Source organism: Neomonachus schauinslandi, chromosome 2 (genome assembly GCF_002201575.2).
Source record: "Neomonachus schauinslandi chromosome 2, ASM220157v2, whole genome shotgun sequence".
NCBI lineage: Eukaryota > Metazoa > Chordata > Mammalia > Carnivora > Phocidae > Neomonachus > Neomonachus schauinslandi.
In genome coordinates, this window is record NC_058404.1 from 198,473,928 (window position 1) to 198,498,019 (window position 24,092).

At 44.4% G+C, this 24,092-nt stretch overlaps 1 protein-coding gene across 1 annotated transcript in view; it reads right to left on the reverse strand.

Moving 5' to 3' along the window:
- The window catches only part of EVC2 (EvC ciliary complex subunit 2), a 135,705-nt gene that overhangs the window by 82,746 nt on the left and 28,867 nt on the right, over positions 1 to 24,092 (reverse strand). Inside the window, exons 7-8 of the mRNA XM_021677663.2 lie at positions 20,714 to 20,764; positions 2,941 to 3,075 (exon numbers count right to left, since the gene is read on the reverse strand). Of these exons, the coding sequence (XP_021533338.1) occupies positions 2,941 to 3,075; positions 20,714 to 20,764 (186 nt within the window). The remainder of the gene's footprint in view (positions 1 to 2,940; positions 3,076 to 20,713; positions 20,765 to 24,092) is intronic.

Below are 24,092 nucleotides of genomic sequence, written 5' to 3' on the forward strand. Positions count from 1 at the left end.
CATCATCATCACCACCATCACCATCAGCATCACCACCACCATCATCATCACCACCATCATCCCCATCACCATACTATCATCATCATCATCATCCCCAGCATCATCACCATCACCACCACCAACAGCAGCACCATCATCATCACCATCACTATAATCATCATGCAGAGAGAAATTCCAGTTGGCAGATGGACTTCAACTTCAGGCATCTGGCTGGTTTCTAATCAGAATATAGAATTGTCAAATGGAAGTGACATGGGAGATAATTAAGCCCAACCCAATGATTGGATAGATATATCTGTTTTGTCTTTATTGTTGATTCTGCAAAATGGGTGATAACTATAGCTAATATTTAAGAATTCTTGTCCCTGTGCCTTGTATGTGTTATTATCACAAAACTGTCACAACAAAGTAAGTACTGTTGCCCCATATTACATATAAGAAACCGAAGCTCAGAAGGGTAAAATAACATCATCTGCATTCACACAGCTCATGAGGAGTCAGGGTTGGAGTCTGGTCCCAAATCGATCTAACTCTTAGGGTAGAAGGAGTGAAGTGTTAGAAGAGGTGAAGAAGGCTGTCTTGTATTTTATAGCACACTGTCTCATTGGTTGCCTCAGGCTTCCAAAAATAAAGTAAAATGTGAAAAGAGTTCATTCTGTGAACTTCAAGGGTCTTCAGACCTTAAATCAATGCTTTTCTCTCCTCTCTGCAGGTGTAACGATCAGCCTTTCATCTCCAGGAAATGATTCCTGGTCCTTCATCAAAGCAGCAGGGAAGTTTTGTTCTGTGATGGATAATGGCTTTGGGAGAGAAGCCCAAGGTCTGATGAGAGGGGCCCTTTTCCTCCTCCTCCCTTTTGCCTCCCACGGACACTGTGGGCTGATCTCACTTTGAAATGACCATCCCCTCCTCTGGGAAGCAGACACCAGTGAACAACAGGGACAGGACCTCCAGCCTCCAGACACAGCCCCCAGAAGCAGGTCCAGCCTACACTTGGCCACTTGAAGCAAGTGTTTAACTACATGGGCCTCAGTTTCCTCAATATAAAGTGAGGGGGAGAGATGACAGATGTTCCCTTCAAGGTGCTGAGGCCCTGGGTGACACTGAGTCACAGGAGCTCCAGCCTTCCCGGATGCTTACTCCCCACAGTGCCTTCTGGTGGCAGCTCCGCAAAGCTCATCTCACTCAATGAACTACCACCCTGATTTCCTTCCCGTCTGTGCAACCACTGATGGACCAAGGGCTCGTCCATTCCCTCACACATTTTTTCAGGGCCTTCCAAGCACCAGGCTCCGTACCAGGCAGCGCGGATGGTGGCAGATACCATCTGTTTTCTACCCATGTCCCCTTGCCCTTGCTGCTTCAGTGTCCACTAGCCCAAGATCCACCAGCCAAGACCTACACTTCTTTCCCTAAAGGCTTTCACTGGCCTTCAGAGCCCATGCCAGGGAAATAACATCACCCTCTGTCCGGGCCCCTGCGGGAGTGCTCACAATACTGACTCCTTCTGTGGCCCTCCATCTTGTACATGTCCTCTCTTGGGGCTATGTGTTCCAGGCCCCTTGGAAATTAATATACATACCTTAGAAATGCCCACCAAGGCTGGAAGGGGGAGGCTCATTTAGGACATCCATAAATTTGTTAAAGATAGCATAGTCTCTCCCCCTCCTCATACACGGATGGTTCCATTAGATCTAATGAAAGGGTAGCTGTCAACCAGGAGCACGCGAACTCTTGGAGGTATAAGTGGACCCTTGATCTCACTACAATGCCCTCTTTACCTCCCCTGACTCTATAAAATCTGTGGACTAAGGTCTGGACTTTGTGAGAATAGCTGCACAGTACCTGGATCACCCCCGACCTGATCCCCTGTCAGTAAATTATCCTGAATAAAAGTCTGCATAAAGGGTATGGAGTGGCCTGCTTATTCTCTGGTCTCCAAGTGCCTTTTCAGTGGGGAGGACAGTCCTTCCTCCCCCACCTTCTAACAGCCCCTTTGCCCCCATGTCCTTAACCAATGACCAACAGGGTATGATATATACTCCAGCTCCTTCCCTCCTCGGGTGGGATGACTACTGTCCCCAGAGGTCCCAGGCAGGGTGAAGCTCCAGGGGCCCACAGTGGTAACCTGACCAGCTGCCTACCCTTCCTGCCTCACCTCCTGACCCCACACCAATACTTCCTGGGACCACTCGCCATATAAACTACTTGCATTTGGACCCTGGTCCCAGGGTGTGCTTCTGTGGGAACCCAGAGCAAGACAGGAATACAGAGATTAAGACGTTCACAGACGAACCCAACAGATTAGGAGATGTGCTGGGTGGAGTCTACAGAAGCTAGCGCAGGAACCTGGAGATGGGGCTCCCATCCCAGCCAGAACTATGCTCATGAAGGGCAGAGAGGATCAAAAAGCCTCTGGTGTGAGCGTGGTGAGCTCATGCTCTCAAGGAATGCTGAGTCACTGGGTGGACTGGGTCTGAGGTGGGAAGTGGACAGTGGCAGCAGAAGTGGGCAGAAGCTGGCGACGGGGGATCCCCAAGCTGGGCCGAAGTATCCAGTCTCCCCGAGGATGAAGTGAGTCTCCAAAGACTTGTCAGCAGGGAGTGTGGACCAGGACCTGAATTAGCGTGGCATGAACGCGGAACTGGCCACACAGATAGGTGCTCGGTTATTCAGTCAGACTGCAGGGGCCCTCAACCCTGGCCACCTTCTGGAATCATCCAGGGAGCTTTAAAAACGACTAATGACAGGGGCACATCCTGGGACGTCCAGTCAGAGCCTCTGCATGTGAGCCTGGACATAAGCGTGTGTCTGTCATTTCCCCAGGGATTGGGACATCAATCCAGGGCTGAGACCCATTGAACTGGAGGATAAACGTCAACCTCACATCTACTGCCAATCGAACTACCCTCGAGGAACACAACGTACATGGAGACTCACCTGATGTCCGATGAGCAGGCTTCCCTTCAAACACTGATACCGAGCCATGAAGAAAAGCGTGACCCAGGTCAGCACAAAGGAGAGGATGGAGGCTGTGAAGAATCCTGCCGCATGAAGGCCATGGTTTGGGACAACCTAGGGGACCAGAGGCGGTGGGGGAGGGGTGGAATTGTCCGTGGTCACATTTCACATCTTTCAGTCAGGTCATAAGGAAGAGTTACAGCGGAAGAAGCATGGAGGCAGCGAGATGGGCCTGGCTTTGGGCCCAGCTCTGTCCCACTGGCTGAAACCATCTTGGCCTGAGACCGTCGCTGGACTTCTCTGAGCCTGTTTCCTTATAGCCTGGCTTCCACACAGCACATCTGAAGCACTGAGCAGGACAAACACTGCAAGGAACCCAGCACGATGGCTTGCACAAGTAGGACCATCCACCCCAAGCCTGGCATATGGCAGGCCCCCAAGAACTGTACATTCCTGAATCCATCTGTAACAAACCTAAGGCAGCACTAGGGATCCGTGAGCTGTTTCGAGTCAGGGGCAGAATCTGTAGTGTCCTTCCCTTCTCCCTACACTGTCTGTTCCCCCTTCGCAAGAGCTTTAGAGGGGCAACCCACAGCCCACGCTGGCCTTCAGGACCACGCTGGAGGATGCACAGGGCAGGGAAGCATCACACAGCGGGAGGCGGCTGGCTGCCAAGCAAAACCCAACAACCTGGTTTAACATGCCCAGCCCTCTCTCTCTCCTCAGAGGCATCCTCTGGGCTCCAGCCAGCGAGAGCCTGGGACAAATATGCATCTGTGGCAGGCCAGGAGTGGCTGGCATCAAGCCGCCGTGAGAAGCTGCTAAGTGCTAGACAATGCAGCTTCAGGTTCGAGACCACAGCAGCAGATAGCATCCGATAAGCACTCGGATTGGGTCAGATGGGGGACTGAGCCTGCACTCACACTTAACCATGCATTTGAACCAGGAGGACTTAATGGAAACAGGCATCCCTGTGCCCCACCCTGGACTCCTGATTCACTAGCCTGGGGACAGGGCCTCAGAAGTGGCTTTTCCAAGTTCCCAGGGGCTGCTGCTGTGCTATTTGTCCAAGGAACACACTTTGAGAATGGCTAGGCTAAGGGTTTCACAAGATGAGTCTTAACTCCTTGAATTCTCCCAAAGACACTCTGAACAAAAGAAAGAGCTCTGGATTTTTAATCCTACAGATCTGGATTGAAATGCCGCCTCTGTCAAAACAGTTGTGATACCCTGGATGAGTGACTTGACCTCCAGCAACCTCACTTCTCTTGTCTGTAAAATGGGGATAAAAATACATCCTAGAATGAGGATTAAATAAAATAGTAGTATAGAGATTAGCACAAAGTTTGGCTCATTGATTAATCAACAATTATTTACTGAGTATTTATTGTGTTCCAGGCTGTAAGTTGGGGTTCTTTCTCCATTTGTGTGATTATACTCTTTGTGCGGGCACTAACTGAGTCTGACCCAGGTCCACCTCCTTATTCACAGGTAAGGGGGACCTGTAAACAGGAGAGCGGGTGAAGCCTGGGCTCAGGACTCAGACCACCTGGGTGTGGCACCATTTCTGCCTTATTGGTCATGTAGTATTGGTCAGATGAGTTCATTTCTCTTTGCCTCTGCTCCTTCCCTTGCAAATTGAGACAGTAGCCCTCCAAGAGTTGTACTGAGGATTAAACAAGAATATGCATGAAGTTGAATGAAATCATTAAAAGAGTGTCTGGCTTTAATACTTGCTCACTAAACACCAGTGATTCTTGCCGTGTCTTCCTTTGTGGGCTGTGTAAACGGAGGGAACTCCTTTGGTACAGTAATGGAGAAGCTATATGGTGGCCATTAATGAGTCATTTTATCAGAAGGTGGCCTCAAAAACAGACCTGGACTGAGAGCCTCACATTTTGATAACACTTTCATCCTTTGGAATGTTTTCACCAAAGTGTCATACTCAAAAATAAGAGGGACAAAATATGGGTGTCCATAACAAAAGGCTTTATAACGGTCAGCCCTTTAAGTCAGCAATTTCATGCCTAGGATTCTCTCCTCAGGAAATAATTCAAAAATATGCATAAAGACTTATATACAAGGTTGTTTTGGTCTAGAAATATACACAAAGATTTGTTTATATGTAAGGCTATTTTGCAGAGCATCATATAAAGTAACACAAATGTGTATGGATCCTAAATGTCCTCAAAACAAAGAGTGATTATATCTTAAGTTTCTATAAATTATCCAATCCATATAATGAGCAATTACATAACCATTTTATTATTTTTAAAAAGCACAGTACTGTACGTATGTATACTAGGAAAAAGAGTTCATAACAGAAGTCAAGTGTTTAAAAAGAAAAGCAAATTTCCCTGTGTTACCTTCCCCTATCCACTCTAATCCAGCTTCCCAGGGGCAAATGTCTTAAACAGATACTGATTTCAGTTTTCATGGTTTAGTTAACCAGAATGGTTAGTTAATTTAATACTCTGAAAATTATGCATGTATCTTTATTTATTGATTCATCAAATTACATATTATTAACTGAATTCCTGTTTTGACAGATGTGAATTTAGGTCAGAATTTTTACCTTACAAATTTATAGGGTATGTAACCTATAAATATCCCTTTCTACACTTCCTTCTAATTTTAATGATTATTTTTAGTTTTTCAATTAGCTACTTTTGTACCTTCAAATTAAAAAATTAAACTTCAACTTTTATAGCACTTAATTTAGAGACTATTTCTTGTCTCCTTGTCATCTTACTAAAAAAGACAATGACATTACTGTCCCACACCTGCCTCCAACTTGCCTTTCCCACTTCTTTCTTCCAGAATTTATTATCAATCCAATGAGGGCAAAGTAATAACATTTTAAGACATATGAAATAAAAAATCTTTTTTATATATATATGGTTTTTATATATTTATATATTTATATATACAAATATATTTATATATATTACATATATATTTTTTATATGTATGGTTTATAACATATATATTTTGTTTTGCAACCACAATTCTTCGTGGTTGTTTATAGGTTCATTCCAGAAACTAAAACTAAAAAAAAGTTTTAAAGACATTATTATTATGATGATTAGGAAAATGTTATTCACTGAAGAATAAAGTAAAAAATGTAATCCTGTATTACTATATATCTGCTCCTCAAAGCAGTATATTTCTAATTCAGTCCCTTTTCTTACACTTTATCAATTGTTCAAAATCATGCCACATTTTTAGTTTGCTTCAAATTGGACTGACACTCCTTTTCCTGTAACTTTTTGTTTTTCCTGGAGTTTCTCATTGCCTTTCTTTTTCCTTCCTGTTATATAGCATTTCCTTAATGATACTATCTGTTGCAGGGAGTGGATTCTTTTTTCTTAAACTCATCATTCCCAGAATGCTTTGACACTCTGATCTAATTAGGACTGGTTACTTTCCAGGCTTGCTGCACTCCTGTCATTTGGAGCCCTCTCTTCACAGCTTTCTGTATTGTCACACATTATTCATTAAAGAAAAACTATGTTTCTTGGGTCCCATTTCTTTCTTTTCCTTGGATGCTTTTTTTTCCCATGGAGTATTCGCAGTATTTATTTATTCTCAAGTTAATCTGCTTAGAAAAGATTTTTTATTTCATATGTCTTAAAATGTTATTACTTTGCCCTCATTGGATTGATAATTTGGCTGAATCTATAACTCAAGGTCCAAAATAATTTTTCTTTAGAACACTGGAGGTACCATCCCACTGTCTTCTGGCATAAATGTGTCTGATGACATCTTAAAAGGATCTGTTTTTGCTTTCTAGGAATTTTAAGTTTTCCTTTTTCCTTTGGAGTTCTGAATATTTAACCATTAAAATTTTTTAAATAATATTTTAAATTATAATAAAACACACATAACATAAAATTTATCATCGTAACCATTTTTCAGTGTACATTCTAATAGCATTAAGTACAATCACATTGTTCTGAAATCCCCAGCATTCACCCCCAAATCTTTGTCATCTTACAAAACTGAAATTCTGTTCCCACTAACACACTCCCCCTTCCATCCTCCCCCCAGCTCCCTGCCACGCATCATTCTACTTTCTGTCTCTATGAATTTGACCCTCTAAGAACCTCATGTAAGTGTTATGACAGAGTATTTGTCTTTTTTGATTGGCTTACTTCACTTAGCATAAAATCTTCATGGTTTATCCCTGTTGTAGTATGTGTCAGAATTTCCTTCCTTTTTACAGTTAAATAAAATTCCATAGTATGTGTATATATTTTTTGTTTATCCATTCATTCACTGAATGGACACCTGGGTTGCTTCCACTTTTGGCTATTGTGAATAATGCCGCTACAAACATTGGTATACAGATATCTCTTTCAATTCTTTTGGATATATACCCAGAAGTGAAATTACAGGATTATATAATTCTATCTTTAATTTTCCGGGGAACAGCCAAGCTGTTTTATCTTATTTTTTTGATAGTTACCATCCTAATACGTATGAGGTGGTATCATCATGGTTTTGATTTGCATTTCCCTAATGATTAGTGTCTTTTCATGTGCATACTACATATATGTATATCTTCTTTGGAGAAATGTCTGTTCAAGTCCTTTGCCCATTTTTCAATCCTAACCTAACCCCCAATGTGATGGTATTAGGAGTTGAGGCCTTTGGGAGATAATTAGGTTATGAGGGTGGAGCCTTCATGAATAGGATTAGTCAGTCCCCTTATAAGGGAATGAAGAGGCCAGAGCTCTTTCTGCTCTTTGCCATGGAAAGATACAATGAAAAGATGGGCATCTACAAACCAGTAAGTGGCTCTCATCAAACACAATATCTGCCAACACTTTGATCTTGCACTGCCCAGCCTAAAGAATTGTGAAAAAAAAAGTCTGTTGTTTAAGCCACTCAGTCTATAACAATATGCTATTGTAGTCCAAACTGACTAAGATGACAAGAGTTTTTTATATGGTGTGAATGTTATTTTCTCCCATTCCATGGGCTGCCTTTACAATCTGTTGATTGTACCCTTTGATGCACATAAGTTTTTAATTTTGATGTAATTCAATTCACCTATTTTTTTTCTTTTGTCATTTGTGCTTTTGGTGTCATATACCAAAAAATCATCACTAAATCTGATGTTATGAAGTCTCCCCTATGTTTTCTTCTAAGGGGTCTTACTCTTAAGTCTTTGATTTACTTTGAGTTAATTTTTGTAGAGCCTCAGAAGAATAAACATTGCTAAAATGTCTATGCTACCCAGAGCAATCTATACCTTCAATGCCATCCCGATCAAAATTCCAATGACATTTTTCAAAGTGCTGGAACAAACAATCCTAAAATTTCTATGGAATCAGAAAAGACCCCGAATCGCCAAGGAAATGTTGAAAAAGAAAAACAAAGCTGGTGACATCACGTTGCCCGATTTCAAGCTATATTACAAAGCAGTGATCAGCAAGACAGCATGGTACTGGCACAAAAACAGACATATAGACCAATGGAACAGAATAGAGAACCCAGATATGGACCCTCAATTCTATGGTCAAATAATCTTCGACAAAGCAGGAAAAAATATGCAATGGAAAAAAGACAGTCTCTTCAATAAATGGTGCTGGGAAAATTGGACAGCCACATGCAGAAGAATGAAACTCGACCATTCTCTAACACCATTCACAAAGATAAACTCAAAGTGGATGAAAGACCTCAATGTGAGACAGGAATCCATCAAAATCCTAGAGGAGAACATAGGCAGTAACCTCTTTGACATCGGCCACAGCAACTTCTTTCAAGATACATCTCAAAAAGCTAGTGAAACAAAAGCAAAAATGAACTTTTGGGACTTCATCAAGATAAAAAGCTTCTGCACAGCAAAGGAAACAGTCAACAAAACAAAGAGGCAACCCACAGAATAGGAGAAGATATTTGCAAATTACACATAAAGGGTAATTTGCAAATATCAGATAAAGGGCTGGTATCCAAGATCTATAAAGAACTTCTCAAACTCAACACTCAAAAAACAAATAATCAAGTCAAAAAGTGGGCAGAAGATATGAAAAGACACTTCTCTGAAGAAGACATACAAATGGCTAACAGACACATGAAAAAATGTTCATCATCATTAGCCATCAGGGAAATCCAAATCAAAACCACATTGAGATACCACCTTACACCAGTTAGAATGGCAAAAATGGACAGGGAGAGAAACAACAAATGTTGGAGAGGTTGTGGAGAAAGGGGAACCCTCTTACACTGTTGGTGGGAATGCAAGTTGGTACAGCCACTTTGGAAAACAGCGTGGAGGTGCCTCAAAAATTTAAAAATAGAGCTACCCTATGACCCAGCAATTGCACTACTGGGTATTTACCCCAAAGACACAGATGTAGTGAAAAGAAGGGCCACATGCACCCCAATGTTCATAGCAGCAATGTTCACAATAGCCAAACTGTGGAAAGAGCCGAGATGCCCTTCAACAGATGAATGGCTAAAGCAGATGTGGTCCATATATACAATGGAATATTACTCAGCAATCAGAAAGGATGAATACCCAACTTTTACATCAACATGGATGGGACTGGAGGATATTATGCTAAGTGAAGTAAGTCACGCAGAGAAAGTCAATTATCATATGGTTTCACTTATTTGTGGAACATAAGGAATAGTATGGAGGACATTAGGAGAAGGAAGGGAAAAATGGGGGGGGGGAATTGGAGGGAGAGATGAACCATGAGAGACTATGGACTCTGAGAAACAAACAGGGTTTTAGAGGCGCGGAGGGAGGGGGGATTGGTTAGCCCGGTGATGGGTATTAAGGAGGGCACATACTGCATGGAGCACTGGGTGTTATACGAAAACAATGGATCGTGGATCACCACATCAAAAACCAATGATGTATTGTATGGTGACTAACATAACATAATAAAATTAAAATTTTTGTAGATCCTGTAAGGCAAGGGTCCAACTCCATTCTTTTGTGTGTGTAAATCCAGTTTCCCAAACATCATTTGTTGAAATGACTTTTCTTGCCCCATTAGTCTTTCCACCCTTGTCAAAAATCATTTGACTATCCATGCAAGGGCTTTTCTTAGGCTCTTGATTCTATTCCATTGGTTTATATGTCTGTCTTTATGACAGTACCACACTGTTTTGACTATTGTAGCTTTGTACTAAGTTTTGAAATCAGGAAGTATGGGGCCTGCAGCTTTATTCTTTTTCTTTTCTTTTTTTTTTTTTTTAAAGATTTTATTTATTCATCTGAGACACAGAGATAGAGAGAGAGAGAGAATGAACAGGGGGAGAGCAGAGGGAGAGGGAGAAGCAGGCTCCCCGCTGAGCCAGGAGCCCAATGTGGGGCTCGATCCCAGGACCCTGGGATCATGACCTGAGCTGAAGGCAGAGGCTTAACCATCTGAGCCACCCAGGCACCCCAGCTTTATTCTTTTTCAAGATTTTTTTGATTATTCAGGTTCCTTTGAAATGCCATATGAATTTTAGGATGGGCTTTTCTATTTCTGTAAAAAAAAAAAAATGCCTTTGAGATTTTGACAGCAATTGCACTGAATCTGTGTATCACAGCATTATGAAGTCTTCCAATCCATGTGCACAAGATGACTTTCCATTTATTTGTGTCTTACCCCAGCAGGGTTTTGTAGTTTTCACTGTACAAGTCTTTCACGTCTTAAGTTTATTCCTAATTATTTTATTCTCTTTGATGCTATAGTGAATGAAATTGTTTTCTTAATTTCCTTTTTGGATTGTTCATTGTTAGTGTGTAGAAATGTAACCGATTTTTGTGTGTTGAATTTTTAATACTATTTAAAAATACTTATATACTAATGTAACATTTTTAAAGAAGGTACAAAATGGGTATTAAGGAGGGCACGTGTTGTGATGAGCACTGTGTGTTATATGCAACTAATGAATCGTTGGACATAATAAAACATTTTAAAAATTGAAAAAAATTAATTAATTTTAAAAACTGTATACATAGAAAAATCCCAATTTAATTAGAACAAAAATAACATATATGCACACATGTATATATATAACCTATGAAGAATATCCTCTGGAATTCTGCTGAGTGATTGCTTAATGAGTTTCTTCTTTGTTTCTGTGTTTTCTAAGATCTCTACATGAGCATGTATTACTTATATAACCAGGAAACAACAAAAAGAATAATAAATATTTTTTAAAGGTAGATAAGGCAATGCAGCACTCAGATCCCCCTTCGAGGAAAGACTTGGTGCCCAGCTATGGGCAATGTGGCCTGTAGAGAGCCTCCAGCTTCATGGTCTAGATCAGCTGCAGAGAGCCACCTCACCTGAGGTCATGCCCTTCCTGTAGACAGCCTACACCTGGTAACAGAGCATGGCAGAAGCATAATGGCCAGCCATTTAGCCTGACAAGTGACACTCAGACAGGCAAAGCTTGATCCAGTGTTCACTGCCAGGTGAGGCTTTGTCAGCCCAGATCACAACTTGCCCAGTCCTCTTTTGCCCAATCCCACTTCCTCCTTCTTCCCTTCATGGGTGGTCACTGATTGTGTTGGGGGGAGACCCCACAACCACCCCAAGTTTGATGATTCATCAGGAGGATTCACAACACTCAGCCTATAGTCATTCTCACAGCTATGATTTATTACAGGGAGAAGATACAGAGCAAACTCAGCATAGGGAAAAGGCACATGGGGTTAAATCCTGAAGAAAGAAGAAGCAAGCTTCCAGAGTCCTCTCCCAAGGCCATCACACAAGACTTGTTTAGTTCCTCCAGCAATGGGTGTAACAACACAGCAAAGCTCATGACAGACAGTGCCCAGGGCTTTTATCCAGGACTGGTCACTTAGGCACCCTCTCCCTAGCATGTACCAAAGTTCCAGACTCCCAGAATGAAAGCAGGCCTTAAAAATAAAATATATTGTTTATAATATATTTATATACATTTATTTATATTTATAATATAATAGCTTCAGCACAGTGAGCCACTCTTATCAGTTTGGGGAATGGTGGCAACTGTCCTGAAATCCAAGTTTGCAGACATTGACCAAGGGCTAACCTTGCAAGCAGGCCTTTCTAAGGAGGGCAATCTCAGGCCAGATATATTAACTCTTTTCTGCATGCTGGTAAACATATTATACTCTAAACTCTGTCTCAGCATCTGCTTCTAGAGAAGCCAATCTGCTACTAGTTTAATTAGGAATGACTGTAGATTATGAGAACATTAAATGTATTACTTAGGGGCTAGAAGACAACAAAAGCAGTCCTCATTCCTTTGGTAACAATGAAGGCTGTAGTCAAGGTTAAATTTTTCTCACAGACAAACAAGGCCAACCTGACCCTCAAGAGAGTCAAAGCCAAGTTAAGTCAGAAACAGGAGCTTTGGTCCAGACATTTATTGGAACCTGAATCAAAGAGTAATGCCACATATGACTTTTTCGGCTATTGATCAATCAACCTTGGTCCAAAGATGCTGTTATGAAATACGGTCAGGGAACCAGTTCTGTTCCCATATTTGAATATCCTCCTGATTCTAAATATTACATTTTAATTAACACCAAAATGACACGCAAATTCTCCATATGTGCTGGAAATAGCCCTCTTTGCCCTGATATGTATACCTACTGGATAAGGGAAAAAAACCAATACACTGTATAAACATGAATAGCATTGCACCGAGGATACATTAAAATATTGATGGAAAGGAAACAAAAAATCTGTGTCTAAAGAGAACAAAGGGGATATTGATTAGCAATTTGTTTTCAAGATTTCTCTTTCACAGAAGGCAAGGGCTTTTTTTTTTTTTTCCAGCTTTAGCAAGAAGAATGGGGAGATACAAGGAATTAATGGCATCTGATCACCAAAAACACACTAGTCCCTAGGCTAGGTGCATGTAATGGGTTTAATTGTGTCTTCCAAAAAGATATGCTGAAGTCTTAACCCCCAGTACCTATAAATGTGACCATATTTGGAAATAAGGTCTTTGCAAATGTAATCAAATTGAGTTCATATTGGATTAGGGTGGGTCCTAAATCTAATGAATGTTCCTTATAAAGACAGGGAAATGTGGAGACAGATTCACACAGAGAGGTCCATGTGGCCATGGAGGCAGAGACTGGAGTGATGTAGGTACAACCAAGGAAGGATTTCCAGGAGCCACCAGAAGCTAGGAAGAGGCAAGGCTTCTTCTCTAAAGCCATCAAAGGGAGCACAGCTCTGCCAACACCTTAATTTCAGACCTCTAGCCTTCAGAACTGTGACAGAATAAGATTCTGTTATTCTAAGCTCCTCAGTTTGTGATGATTTGTTAGGGCAGCCCCAGAAAACTAATATGGTATGATATATGCTTTGCATCATTCAATCTTCAGCAATCCTGTGGGGGATGTATTATCTCCATTCTATTGATAGGTAAATGTAGATGGAAAGAGATTAAATAATCAAAGTCCATAACTAAAAAACCAGAGCTAGCCCTGTTTGACTCCAAAGTCCATGCTCTCCACCCATTAGATCACACTGCTTTTATCCAGGGAGTTGTGTGGTTTTCTAAAAACATTTTTAGTCCCAACCTCCCACACCATGGTAGAAGTTACCTGCCTGATTGATGAGAACCAGAAACAAAGACTAGGACAGAATTATACGCAGGCAGGGTCCCACTGTACTGTAAAAGGTAGAAACAGATCTTTCTATCTCCTTCTGTCAGTCTTCTCCTTTCCTACTTCATGAAGTAGAACTGGTCAACTGGGTCAGGCCACCATGCTTGTCTTCTTCTTACCACCTCCACCTTCTCTGAATCTCCACCTGAAGTCTTGCCCTCCTTCGGCCATTCACATGGCCAAGAGAATTTGAAGAGTAGAGGCGATGTGGCAGGTCATGGGAACAGGACCTGACACCGATGCAGGAATGAATGCCTGTTATCTAGGAAGAGGGCAAAGGTAGGGCAAGCTCTACAGATCCCGCCATCTTTCTCCCTTCTCTCTTGCAATCCCTACTTTCTGCTACCAAGTGATAAGTGCATGTAGGTAGAGATTGCCTGCTAGGGGCAGGTCCACTCACAACTCCCACTTTCTTCTTTCAATCCTCAGTATCAGTGTTGCTAAATTAAGCTAGGTCTTGCTCACCTGACCTGCCCAAAATGCCTCTGGCTCTTCAAATTTCCTCTTCCATGTAAATGGCCAAAGGAGAGTAAGATCTTAAGATGTAGCTTTATGGGAAGAGGGAGGCTCCATATAATCACTACCACCTTTGTTATCATCATCACTTTCACCATGATCATCACCATAATGACTATCATCATCCTCACCATCACATCACCATCATCACCATCACTATCATCATCACCATCATCCTCATCATCACCATCATCATCACCACCACCATCATCATAGCTGACATGTACTGAGCAGACACTAAGTGCCAGAGTGGTTCCAAGTGCTTTACATGCATTAATCCATTTAATTCTCACAATACCATAAAATGGGCACTGTTTTAGTCTACATTTTACAAATTAGAATGCAAAAGTACTAAGAAGTTAAATAAATGGCCCAAGATCACAGAGCTAGTCAATAGTGAACTTGGGATTCACACCCAGCAGTCCGGGCTAGTAGCCCTCATACCACAGCTGCCTCTCTGGGGCTCGGGCTCTGGCCTGGCCTTTTACCAGGAGCCCTGCATTGGGTCATCAGGGTCTTGGGCCACTGTGAACAGTGATTCCTATTCTGAGTATACAGCTCACTCTGCTGGACTGACTGGTAGGGCAGGATTTTAAAAATCTCCCAGTGTCTGGCCAAAAGTTTTTACAATCCATTCCTCAAAACTATTCTTAAACATCAATATCTTTATTGAACTTCTGCCAGAGGCCAGGCCTTACTCCTTTTTTAGTCTTTGAAACAATACTTTAAACTCAGAATTCTTACGTCCATTTCATATGTGCAGAAACAAAGCTTTGCTATAACTGTGTTTGCTAAAACTCTGTATTTAAGTGGAGAGTTTCCTGAAACTCTCTCTTTAAGTGGGCTACCAGGGTTAACTCTGCACTCGGATGTGGTGGTAAACTTTCTTGACATCTAGTTTATTCAGTGAGCCCAGGGCTGCGTGCTGGAAGGACAAGGGGGAATTTTAGAAAGTTAAATCTAGCTACTTCGTGACATCAGCCTGGAGGAGGACAAACTGGATGTGACAGCTAAGGAAGAGAGGATGAGGACATGAAACAAGGCTGCAGAAAGCAGTAGAACATGCTAGTAAAGACTGAGGCTCTACTTGGGGGGTCAGCTCTCAGCTCTACCCCCTACCACACCGTGGCCTTATAGAAGGGCCTCCCCTTCTATAAGCTGCAATTTCCCATCTGTAAAATAAGGATTAAAATAGTGCCTATGGTTCCTTGCTAAGTTAAACACAGAATTACCATACAACCCAGTAATCTGGTCCTGGGTGTATACTCCAAAGAACAGAAAACAGGTGTTCAAATAAAAATCTGTACCTGAATCTTCACAGGGGCACTATTCACAATAGCCAGAAGATGGGGCAAGCCCAGAGGTCCACCACCTGATGAAGAGATAAAGAAAATGTGGTCCACCCGTACAAGGAATAAGATTCAGCCATAAAAAGGAATGAAGTACCAATAAACGCAACAACATGGATGGACCTCGAAAATATCATGCTAAGGAAAGAAGGTGGACACAAAAGGCCACATTGCATTACATGAAATGGCCGGAACAGGCAAATCTATAGAGACAGAAGGCAAATTAGTGGTTGCCAGAGACTGAGGGTGGAGGGGAGAATGGAGAGCAACTGCTCAATGGGAAGAGAGTTCCCTTTTGGGGTGATGAAAATGTTCCAGACCTAGACAGTGGTGCTGTCTGCTCAACACTGAACATACTAAATGTCAATAATGGTAAATTCCATGTGTGTGTCCTTTACTACACACACAAGATAGGGCCTACTAGCTAGGGATGCAGGACACAGAGATCAGTCAGTAAATCTGAGCTATTACTGCTACTTCTGGCAGGCTGGAGGGAAAGGTAGAAATTAGGGGAATATTTAGGTGACAGAGTCCACAGGACACAGTGACTGAGCATGGAACGAATGTGTGGGATGCCAGAGATAGGGGCCAAAAATGTCCCTGGATGTCTCACTTGGGAGGCTGGGTGCTGGTGGGGCCTACGACCACAGGGACAGGTGCAGAAATTTAAGCACTTAGAGCACTAGAAATCAGCCCTGAGTTAATCATACTTTTGAGATTTCCTCCAGAAATCTTGCAGCCAAATTTCATTGATAATTATTATAAGTACAGATTTCAAAGAGCCTATTTACCATAAACTTCATTAACGAAAGAATAAGGAAAGAGAAGCGGCTCAGTGATCCCAGCCTCCTCATCCCCAGGCCCTAACTTTCCCGCTTGTCTCTGACAAAGAATCATGTGCTATTACCATCTCTTTAATCATGTATTAGGTGAGAGCAGATTCCTTTGATGAGTTCTATCACTGCATTTATGAAGAGCAATGCTGGACCAAAAAAAAAAAAAAAAAGCCTTTCAAAAGGAATGCTTTCAATGCTTATAATCCAACAGCAAGTTATAAAAGCATGAGGAGGAGTTGTTTATACAGTTTGACTTCAATTATGTAATAAATAAATTCATAGACTTATAGAAGCAAGAAGCCAACATGTTAACAATGGTCCTCCAGTGGTGGGATTATGAGGTAATGTTATTTTATTTTTCCAACTTTCTCTGTGAGTGTCTGCGTAATATAGAGGGGGCATTTACTCTAAATGTCCACAATGGACATATATTAAATCCTACCCACCTACCCCCAAAAGACAGAAAAAGTTTGGAGAAAAGAGAAGACCATACAGAATTTCTCTGGAAGAGATTTCAGGAGTAATTTAGTTGAAATCCTTCACTCTGAGCTAAAGATCCAAGAAGCAGAGGGGGTCAGTGACTTGTGGACTTTTGTCCCACAGCCCTTGAGGGCAGAGCCTCTGGGCTTTCCAGCTGGCAATTCTGAAAAGAGTGAGAGTTTAGGAGTAATCACTGGTAGAGGGAATCACACTTATTAATGTAGCTTTGCTAAGGTACCAGTCTCATGAAGAAGTGGATTTGAGAACAAATTGCCCAGCATGACTCTTCGTTAACATAGTCATCAAGCTTCAGGACCCTGGCCAGTTCCCACAGCCTCTCCAGACCTGATTTTTTTTTTCACTCTCTAGGAGAAAGTGAAACTAAATCATCTGTAAAGTCTCTTCCAGGGCAAAAATTCTATTCTGATGTCACAAAAATGTATTAAATGCCAACCAGGAAACTAATCTCAATGTCACAGACTGACAAGGCTTATCAGATGTCCCAATGTCGTGGGATCCCAGCCAAGGGTGTTACCAGCACGCCTGGAGGTTTAGGAATCAGAGGTGCAGAAGTTGGTCAGGCTCCTGCAGGATGTTGTCCAAAGCACAGGTAAGAAAAGAACAGCATATGCAAAACAGTGTGCAGTGTGGAAAACACAGAGACCCAGCAGCACCAGGAGATAGCAGTGGCCAACTTTTCTGATGGCTCCTGAATATTAACCTGAGGTAATTGGGCTTAATCCAGTAGGCAATAGGGAGTCCCTCCAGAAAGGGAAAAGCAAGCAGGTTTGTGTATTAGAAAGATCACTACAGTGACGACGATGGGCTAGAGGAGAGTAGGGCTGGACAAGTAGGAGGCTGGTGCAGTGATCCATACAAGAGGTGACACAGGGAAGGTAGACGTGATGATGTGTGATTGCACACCTCCCATCTTCTGAGTGCAAGTCAACGAGCCATGAGATTCTGCGCAGTTACACGCTCCCTCTACTGTGCTCAAGGGTACACACTGTAAATTTCTGTGTTTGAGAAATTCTCATGTCGCATAGCTATCTAATGACACTTTCTTTTTGTTATTAATAGAAGCTCTTTATATATCAAAGACGTCAATCCTTTTTTATGTCTGTTATAAGTATTTTCCCAAATTTGTCACTTACCTTTCTTAATGTTGTTTTTAAATGTCAAGTTTTCAACTATTTGTGTACTCAAAGCCATGGTTTTCCTTCGTGCTTTTCTTCATATCATGCGATACTGACCTATATTTACCTTTTAGAAATTGTTTTACTGAGATTTTAACCTGATGAGGGAATTCATCTTTATTTTTCTTCCAAAAGATCCAGCCAGTTGCCCATAAATTTATGAGTGATACATTCTTTTCCCACTGATTTGAAATACCATTTTATTATATGGACATCTGTGTACATTCTCTATTCTGTCCCATTGGTCTGGCTTTTCTTGAGTTGCATACTGTATTAATGTAGCTTTATAATTCTTTAATATCTCCTAGGGCAAACCCTCCCACATTACTCTTCATTGTCACAATGTTCTCATCTAGTTTCAGAAATTTATGTTTTCAGGTGAAACTCTGATTAATTTGATCACCTATCTCCCCCCAAATCCTATTAAAATTACTATTGGAACTGCATTCTACATGAATTTGGGAGATGTAACAGTTGGTTTAAATGTCTCTCTCTTGATGAGATCCAAGATCCTTGTTCTCCAGGTCCCTGCCCTGGCGCCCAGCCCTTTCGAGGGCATATGGGATCAACACAAGAAGTTGTGGGGAGCTCCAACACAACCTGAACACCAATGTCCAGCACGTACGGTGTGATCTTTTTTTCCTCCCAGACTCTTCATGCAGCAGACAGAAAGGGCAAGAGGACTTCGTGATACGAAATGGGAAGCAATTTCCTGGGGCCTTGCCTTCCTTGGCTGACACCTGCCAGTTTCACCCTCAGGAATGTAACAGAAAACAAAGGAGCCGATGGATGGGGGTCACGATTCACGATTATCACAAAACACCTGCAGAGGGGTGGTGTCTGCACGTGCATATAATAATAATAATAACAGCAAAGACAGCGGCTGACGTTTACTGAGCACTTACAAAACGCCAGGCACTGTGCTGAGTGCTTTACACATATCAATCCATTTACTTTGACGACCACCCTAGGAAGTGGGAACTATTATCACTCATTTCACAGCTAGGACACTGAGGCTCAGGGAGGTAAGGAACATACTCGCAGTCACATACAATCAGTGGGCAGGCAAGGATTCAAAGCTAGGCCTTTGGTCCAAGAACTTGCTGTCCCCACAACACTGTAAGGCCATCACATTTATATACCTCATCTTCCCGCTCAGTGGTGATCTCCCTGAATGTGGTCCACAGCGCAGGGTCACCTGGACCAGGGGCTGTAGGGCTGAAATCCAACCCAGTTCTCCATTGCCAAACTGTGCGTCCAGGGGTCCGCGCCCCAGAGCAGGTACCTACTCCTGTTGCCCTTGAAGGCAATGTGTGGGCGGGAGGCTGTCCCGAAGACCAGGGTGTGGCCCATCTCCAGCCACATGAGATGGCCTGGGGCATGGGGGAAGGGCTCATTAATATCAATTAAGTGAACGTTCTCTCTGACTTCTATTACAACCCCGCAGCAACCAGACACCTACCCCACCTCGAAGCAATCACCGGCATTGATGACAGTCAATAATCAGCTCAGTCAAGGGATATTTACCTATTGAGTACCACTCAGAATGTAAGGCACAGAACGGGGCACAAGGATGAAGCGGACATGGCCCCACCCTCCAGGAGGGCACAGACCAGCCAGGAGGATAGCTGCCACCTGTCTTCCTGAATCCCCCGCCCTCCCCCCACCATAAATCCTCCCTTTGTTACAGCCAGACCTGGATTTTGTTTCCATCTCTTTGGGGCAGGGATTCAGCTCCCCAGGAGGTGGTGTGGCCCACTGCCCAACAACAGGGCTCTGGAGCCAAAGTGCCTGTGTTCAAATCCTGGTTCCAACCCCTATGAGGGAAGCACACACACAGCATGCCCAAGACTGCTATCCTCTGAGAGGCCAGCATGCAAGGCGGGGCCTTGGCTGGCCTCTAGAAACTTGGATTTCGGGAGGGTTCCCACCATTCCCTGATAAGAGTGGCTCACTGCACCTAAGCTGTCGTGCAAACAACGTAGTTTACACTGAACACACTGCTCCCAGGAGTCTGGAACCATGGTATGTGCCACACAGAGGATGCCGTGTGCCCAGCCCCCAGTAAAAACCCTGGTGCTGGTCTCTGATGAGCTGTGCTGTCACACTCACTGCTGGACAACTCTGCATCCTGTGTGACTCCCACCGGGAGAGGACTCTGGAAGCTGAGGCCTGATGTCTTGCAGACTTCGCCCCGTGCACCTCTGCCCTTTGCTGATTTTACTCTGCATCCTTCTCAGTAATAAATCAGCCATGAGTATGACTATACATGGAGTCCTGTGTGTCCTCCTAGTCAATCACTGAGTCTGGGAGTGGTGCTGGGAACCCTGACACACTAGCTGGGTGACCTCGGGCAAATTACTTGGCCTATGGGTGCCTTGGTTTCCCCATCTATGAAATGAAGGTGATTTAAAAATAGAATCTACCCCCAGGATTGCAGTGAAGACCACACAATTCAGCGTATGTCAATTGCTTAATGTCTGGCCCCAGCAGGTGCTGAAGCAATGCAAAGTGCACTTACAAGGTGAAGAAACACCTTCTTGCCCAGATGGAGGGGCCATCCAGGCAACTACCCCGACAGCCTCTGGCTACACTGGGGGACCCCACACTGCACAGTGGTCTGCGCTCCCAAGGCCAGCAGTCGCCCCCTCCCTTTGGCTCTGAGGACAGCCAGACACCAACACACCAGAGTCAGAAAAAGACACACTGGGGGGCACCAGGGGGCCGTCCAGCTCAAGTCTTCGCTCTTACCTTTATCTTTTCTGCTGTTATGGTGAAAAGGGCTTTTAGCTGGGTTCTGTTCTAGAAGAAGAAAAGAGAAAAGAAAACACTTTCGTCAACAGGTGTTGGGGCCTGACACAGAGGGTATCATTTTGTGTATCTGCAACCCGCGGTGTCTGGAGCTGCAATAGGCCTTTGACTGTTGGGGGCTGGGGCTTGTGGGGGTCTGAAAGTCCCTCCAGGGGGTAAGGTCTGTGGACTTGCAGGGCCTCCTTCTCTCCTGGACGCTTGTGTGAATCCAAACACCAGTTTCCCTAATTGGCGAGAAAGCATGGGCCATGTGCCCTCTGGGGAAACGCCGGGGTTTGGGGTCAGCCAGACGGGGGCTGAGGATGGACTCTAAAGCTCAGCAGCCACTCGACAGAGCAGCCAACCGCTCGACCTCTCTGGCATGCTTCTTTCAGGAAAGGTGCAGACAACAGCAAGCGGGGGCTCTGCTGAGGCCACCTCCCAATGTGATGTGCCCCTCCCCTAAGTCCCAGCGCCCCATGGGTCTGTTCCTCCTGCCTTCAAACCTCCTCTGCTCTACGCGAAACGGAAGGGTGTTAGGCCAGCTATCTGTCCAAGCACGCAAGAAGACGCCCCGTAAGAACACACATCGTCCCAGGGACGCAGGTAGAAGATCTGACAACTGAAAGGCAGTACAATGCCGCGGTTAGAGCCGGCCTGCCTGGCCTCACACCTGGCCCCATCGCTCACCAGCAATCTGACTTCAGGCAAGGCATTGACTTCTCTGTGCCTCCGTTTTCCCATCTGTAAAATGGGAATCCTATTCAACTCAGTACGGTTGCTGTGAGGATTAAATTAGCTAATCTAGAGTCTGGAAGTGTGCCTGGCACAGGGAGTGAGCCCTGAAAGTGTTCCTGCTGTCGGCCGTAGTCGGTGGTGGCCGTGGTGGTGTCCGTGTGTATAACCCGGCCTCAAGGCTTGGAGCGTGAAGTCCAGTGAGCGAGGCAACCCCTGTTCATTCCAACCCGGCCGCGGTCCATCCAAGGTGGAGCCCCGACCCGCGCCCCAGAGTTCTTACCATAACAGCGCTAGGGCAGCCCAAACCCATCATGGGCCAGCGGGACACCCTAGTGGAGGCTTCGAAAGGAAATAAAAACACCACAAGGCCCTTGTTTAGGGAGAAAAGGGAATTTTTTTAAAATATGAGTCTTTAAAGAAAAGACACGTATGAAGCAATCACCTGTCCCCTCCCATTTCTGGATTGCGTCTGTTTGGGGGTATTCACGATGCCCTATGAGTTTCGGGGTCCGGACCTAGACGCCCGAGGCTGCATTCTGAAGCCCACGTTCGATCAGGTTGTTCTATTTCCTTCTCTACCCCCGGGCCCCTCCTCCCTGTGTTTTCTGACACCCGAGGTCTAAGCAGAGAGAAGCTACAAGTGTGCTATGAAGCTTGACCTCACCTCTTTGCAAACCGTAAATCCTCACCCCCGTGCTTACTACAGAAACTTCAAGGCTTGTGAAACATGCTTTAGATCACGGCCTGAAATCAGAAAATGCTGGCCAAGTGAAATCCAGGGATGGCTATGTGAGGTGAGCAGGACGTTTCCATAATATATTGTAAGAAACTGGACATGATTGCTCTAGGTCTTTCCCTCTGGACCATCCATCACGTGGGGCCTATTTTATCCAACCCTGTATGAATCTGGGGTACGCGTGCGTGTTTGAGAAAGCAGCCTCCAGACCCAGACACAATGCATGTCTGACAGTACCACCTCCGGCTAGACAATTCGTGAGCAGGAATGACAGCCTTCCCCCACCCCCACCTGCCGGGGATGTGTTCCCAGACCCCCAGAGGATGCCTGAAACCACAGACAGTCCCGAACTTTAGACACCCCGTTCTGTACTATACATACATCCAGTTAAACTGATGAGTTAGGCACAGTAAGAGACTGAGGACAATAACTAAAAATAAAACAGAACAATTTTAACAGTGCACCGTGGTAAAAGCTGTGTGAATGCTCTCTCACTCGCCCTTCTGTTTGTGATGATCTGCGGGACAAAATGCCCCATGATGAGACCAAGTGAGATGAAGGGCAAAGCATTGTGACATCGCCTGAGGCTGCTATTGACCTTCGGACCACGCATCGGGGACCTGTGCTTCCGGCCCACGGCCAGCCACAGGCAGCTCTTACTGTCTCCTCCATTATGCTCATGCAATTCTAAAATGCCAGGAGAAGAGATCTGGGGGAGAATTTTCCTACTCCTCTCATTGTTGGCATGGGGACACTGAAGCCCAAAGACTCAGCGCTGATTCTGAAACGCAGCTGGGTAGTGGTTCCCAGGTGCTCCCATGTCAGACGTCACCTCTCTACCGGGAGGACTCCATCCTGGTGGGCCCTTGCCTGTTTAAATAACTGTCACTGTTTCCCCTTTTGTCATATAAGACGTCTTGGGACCGATTGATAAGCAGAGCAAACTACTGTTCTCACGTGCAGACTCAGACTTGGGTCATTTTCAGCCCCACGTACACTTGACCTTCTACAGGTCATGGAGGAAAGCCTCAGTCACCCGAGGGACGGTCAAGTCCAACCAGATGAAACAACGTGAGAACCAAGTACAGGAGCTCCTTGTCAACTCCCAGCACGTAATCACTCAGCAAGTACTGGCCTCCCAGGACTCATCTCTCTGGCAGGAACTAGGCTGAGGTGCCGCTGCTGGTCCACCAGAGCCGGCACGCAGGCCAGTGAAGCTTGGAACTCTGGAATCTTCAGGAGGGCAGGTGTGCTGTTCATGTTCCATCTGTGGAACATCTGCCCCTGACGGTTTGGAAGGGGTAGGAAATCGCAGGCCATTGCATACAGACACATCTCACGTCTCACACACCCCCACGGAAGACTGGAGACATTGCTAGAATCATCTCCTTTATGTAGATGAGACACCCGAGCTTCAAAGAAGTTAAAAACTAAACCTTGCCCAGGATTCATTAGTTTACTGATTTGTTCATTCATTTATTCAACAAATATTTACTGAGCATTTACTGTGCACGGCTCTCTTTTTGGCACGGAGAACACAAGTGTCCATAGTAAAGATGAGGTCCCTGGTCTCCTGGGGCTAGCGGGGGTGGGGCTTCCTAGAGAAATAAAGCCAATATGACAGACAGGGGAGGCCCCAAGCAAAGGAACAGACGGGTGGCCCTGGAATGAGTGAGGAGCCCCTCCATCCCCCCACCATCCCCCACCTCCATCTCCCCACTAACCCCCACCTCCGTCCCACATCCACCCCACATCCATCTCACCTCCATCCCCACCTCCACCCACACATCCATCTCACCTCCACCCCACCTCCATCCCCCATCCATCCCCACCTCCATCCCCCATCCATCCCCACCTCCATCCCCC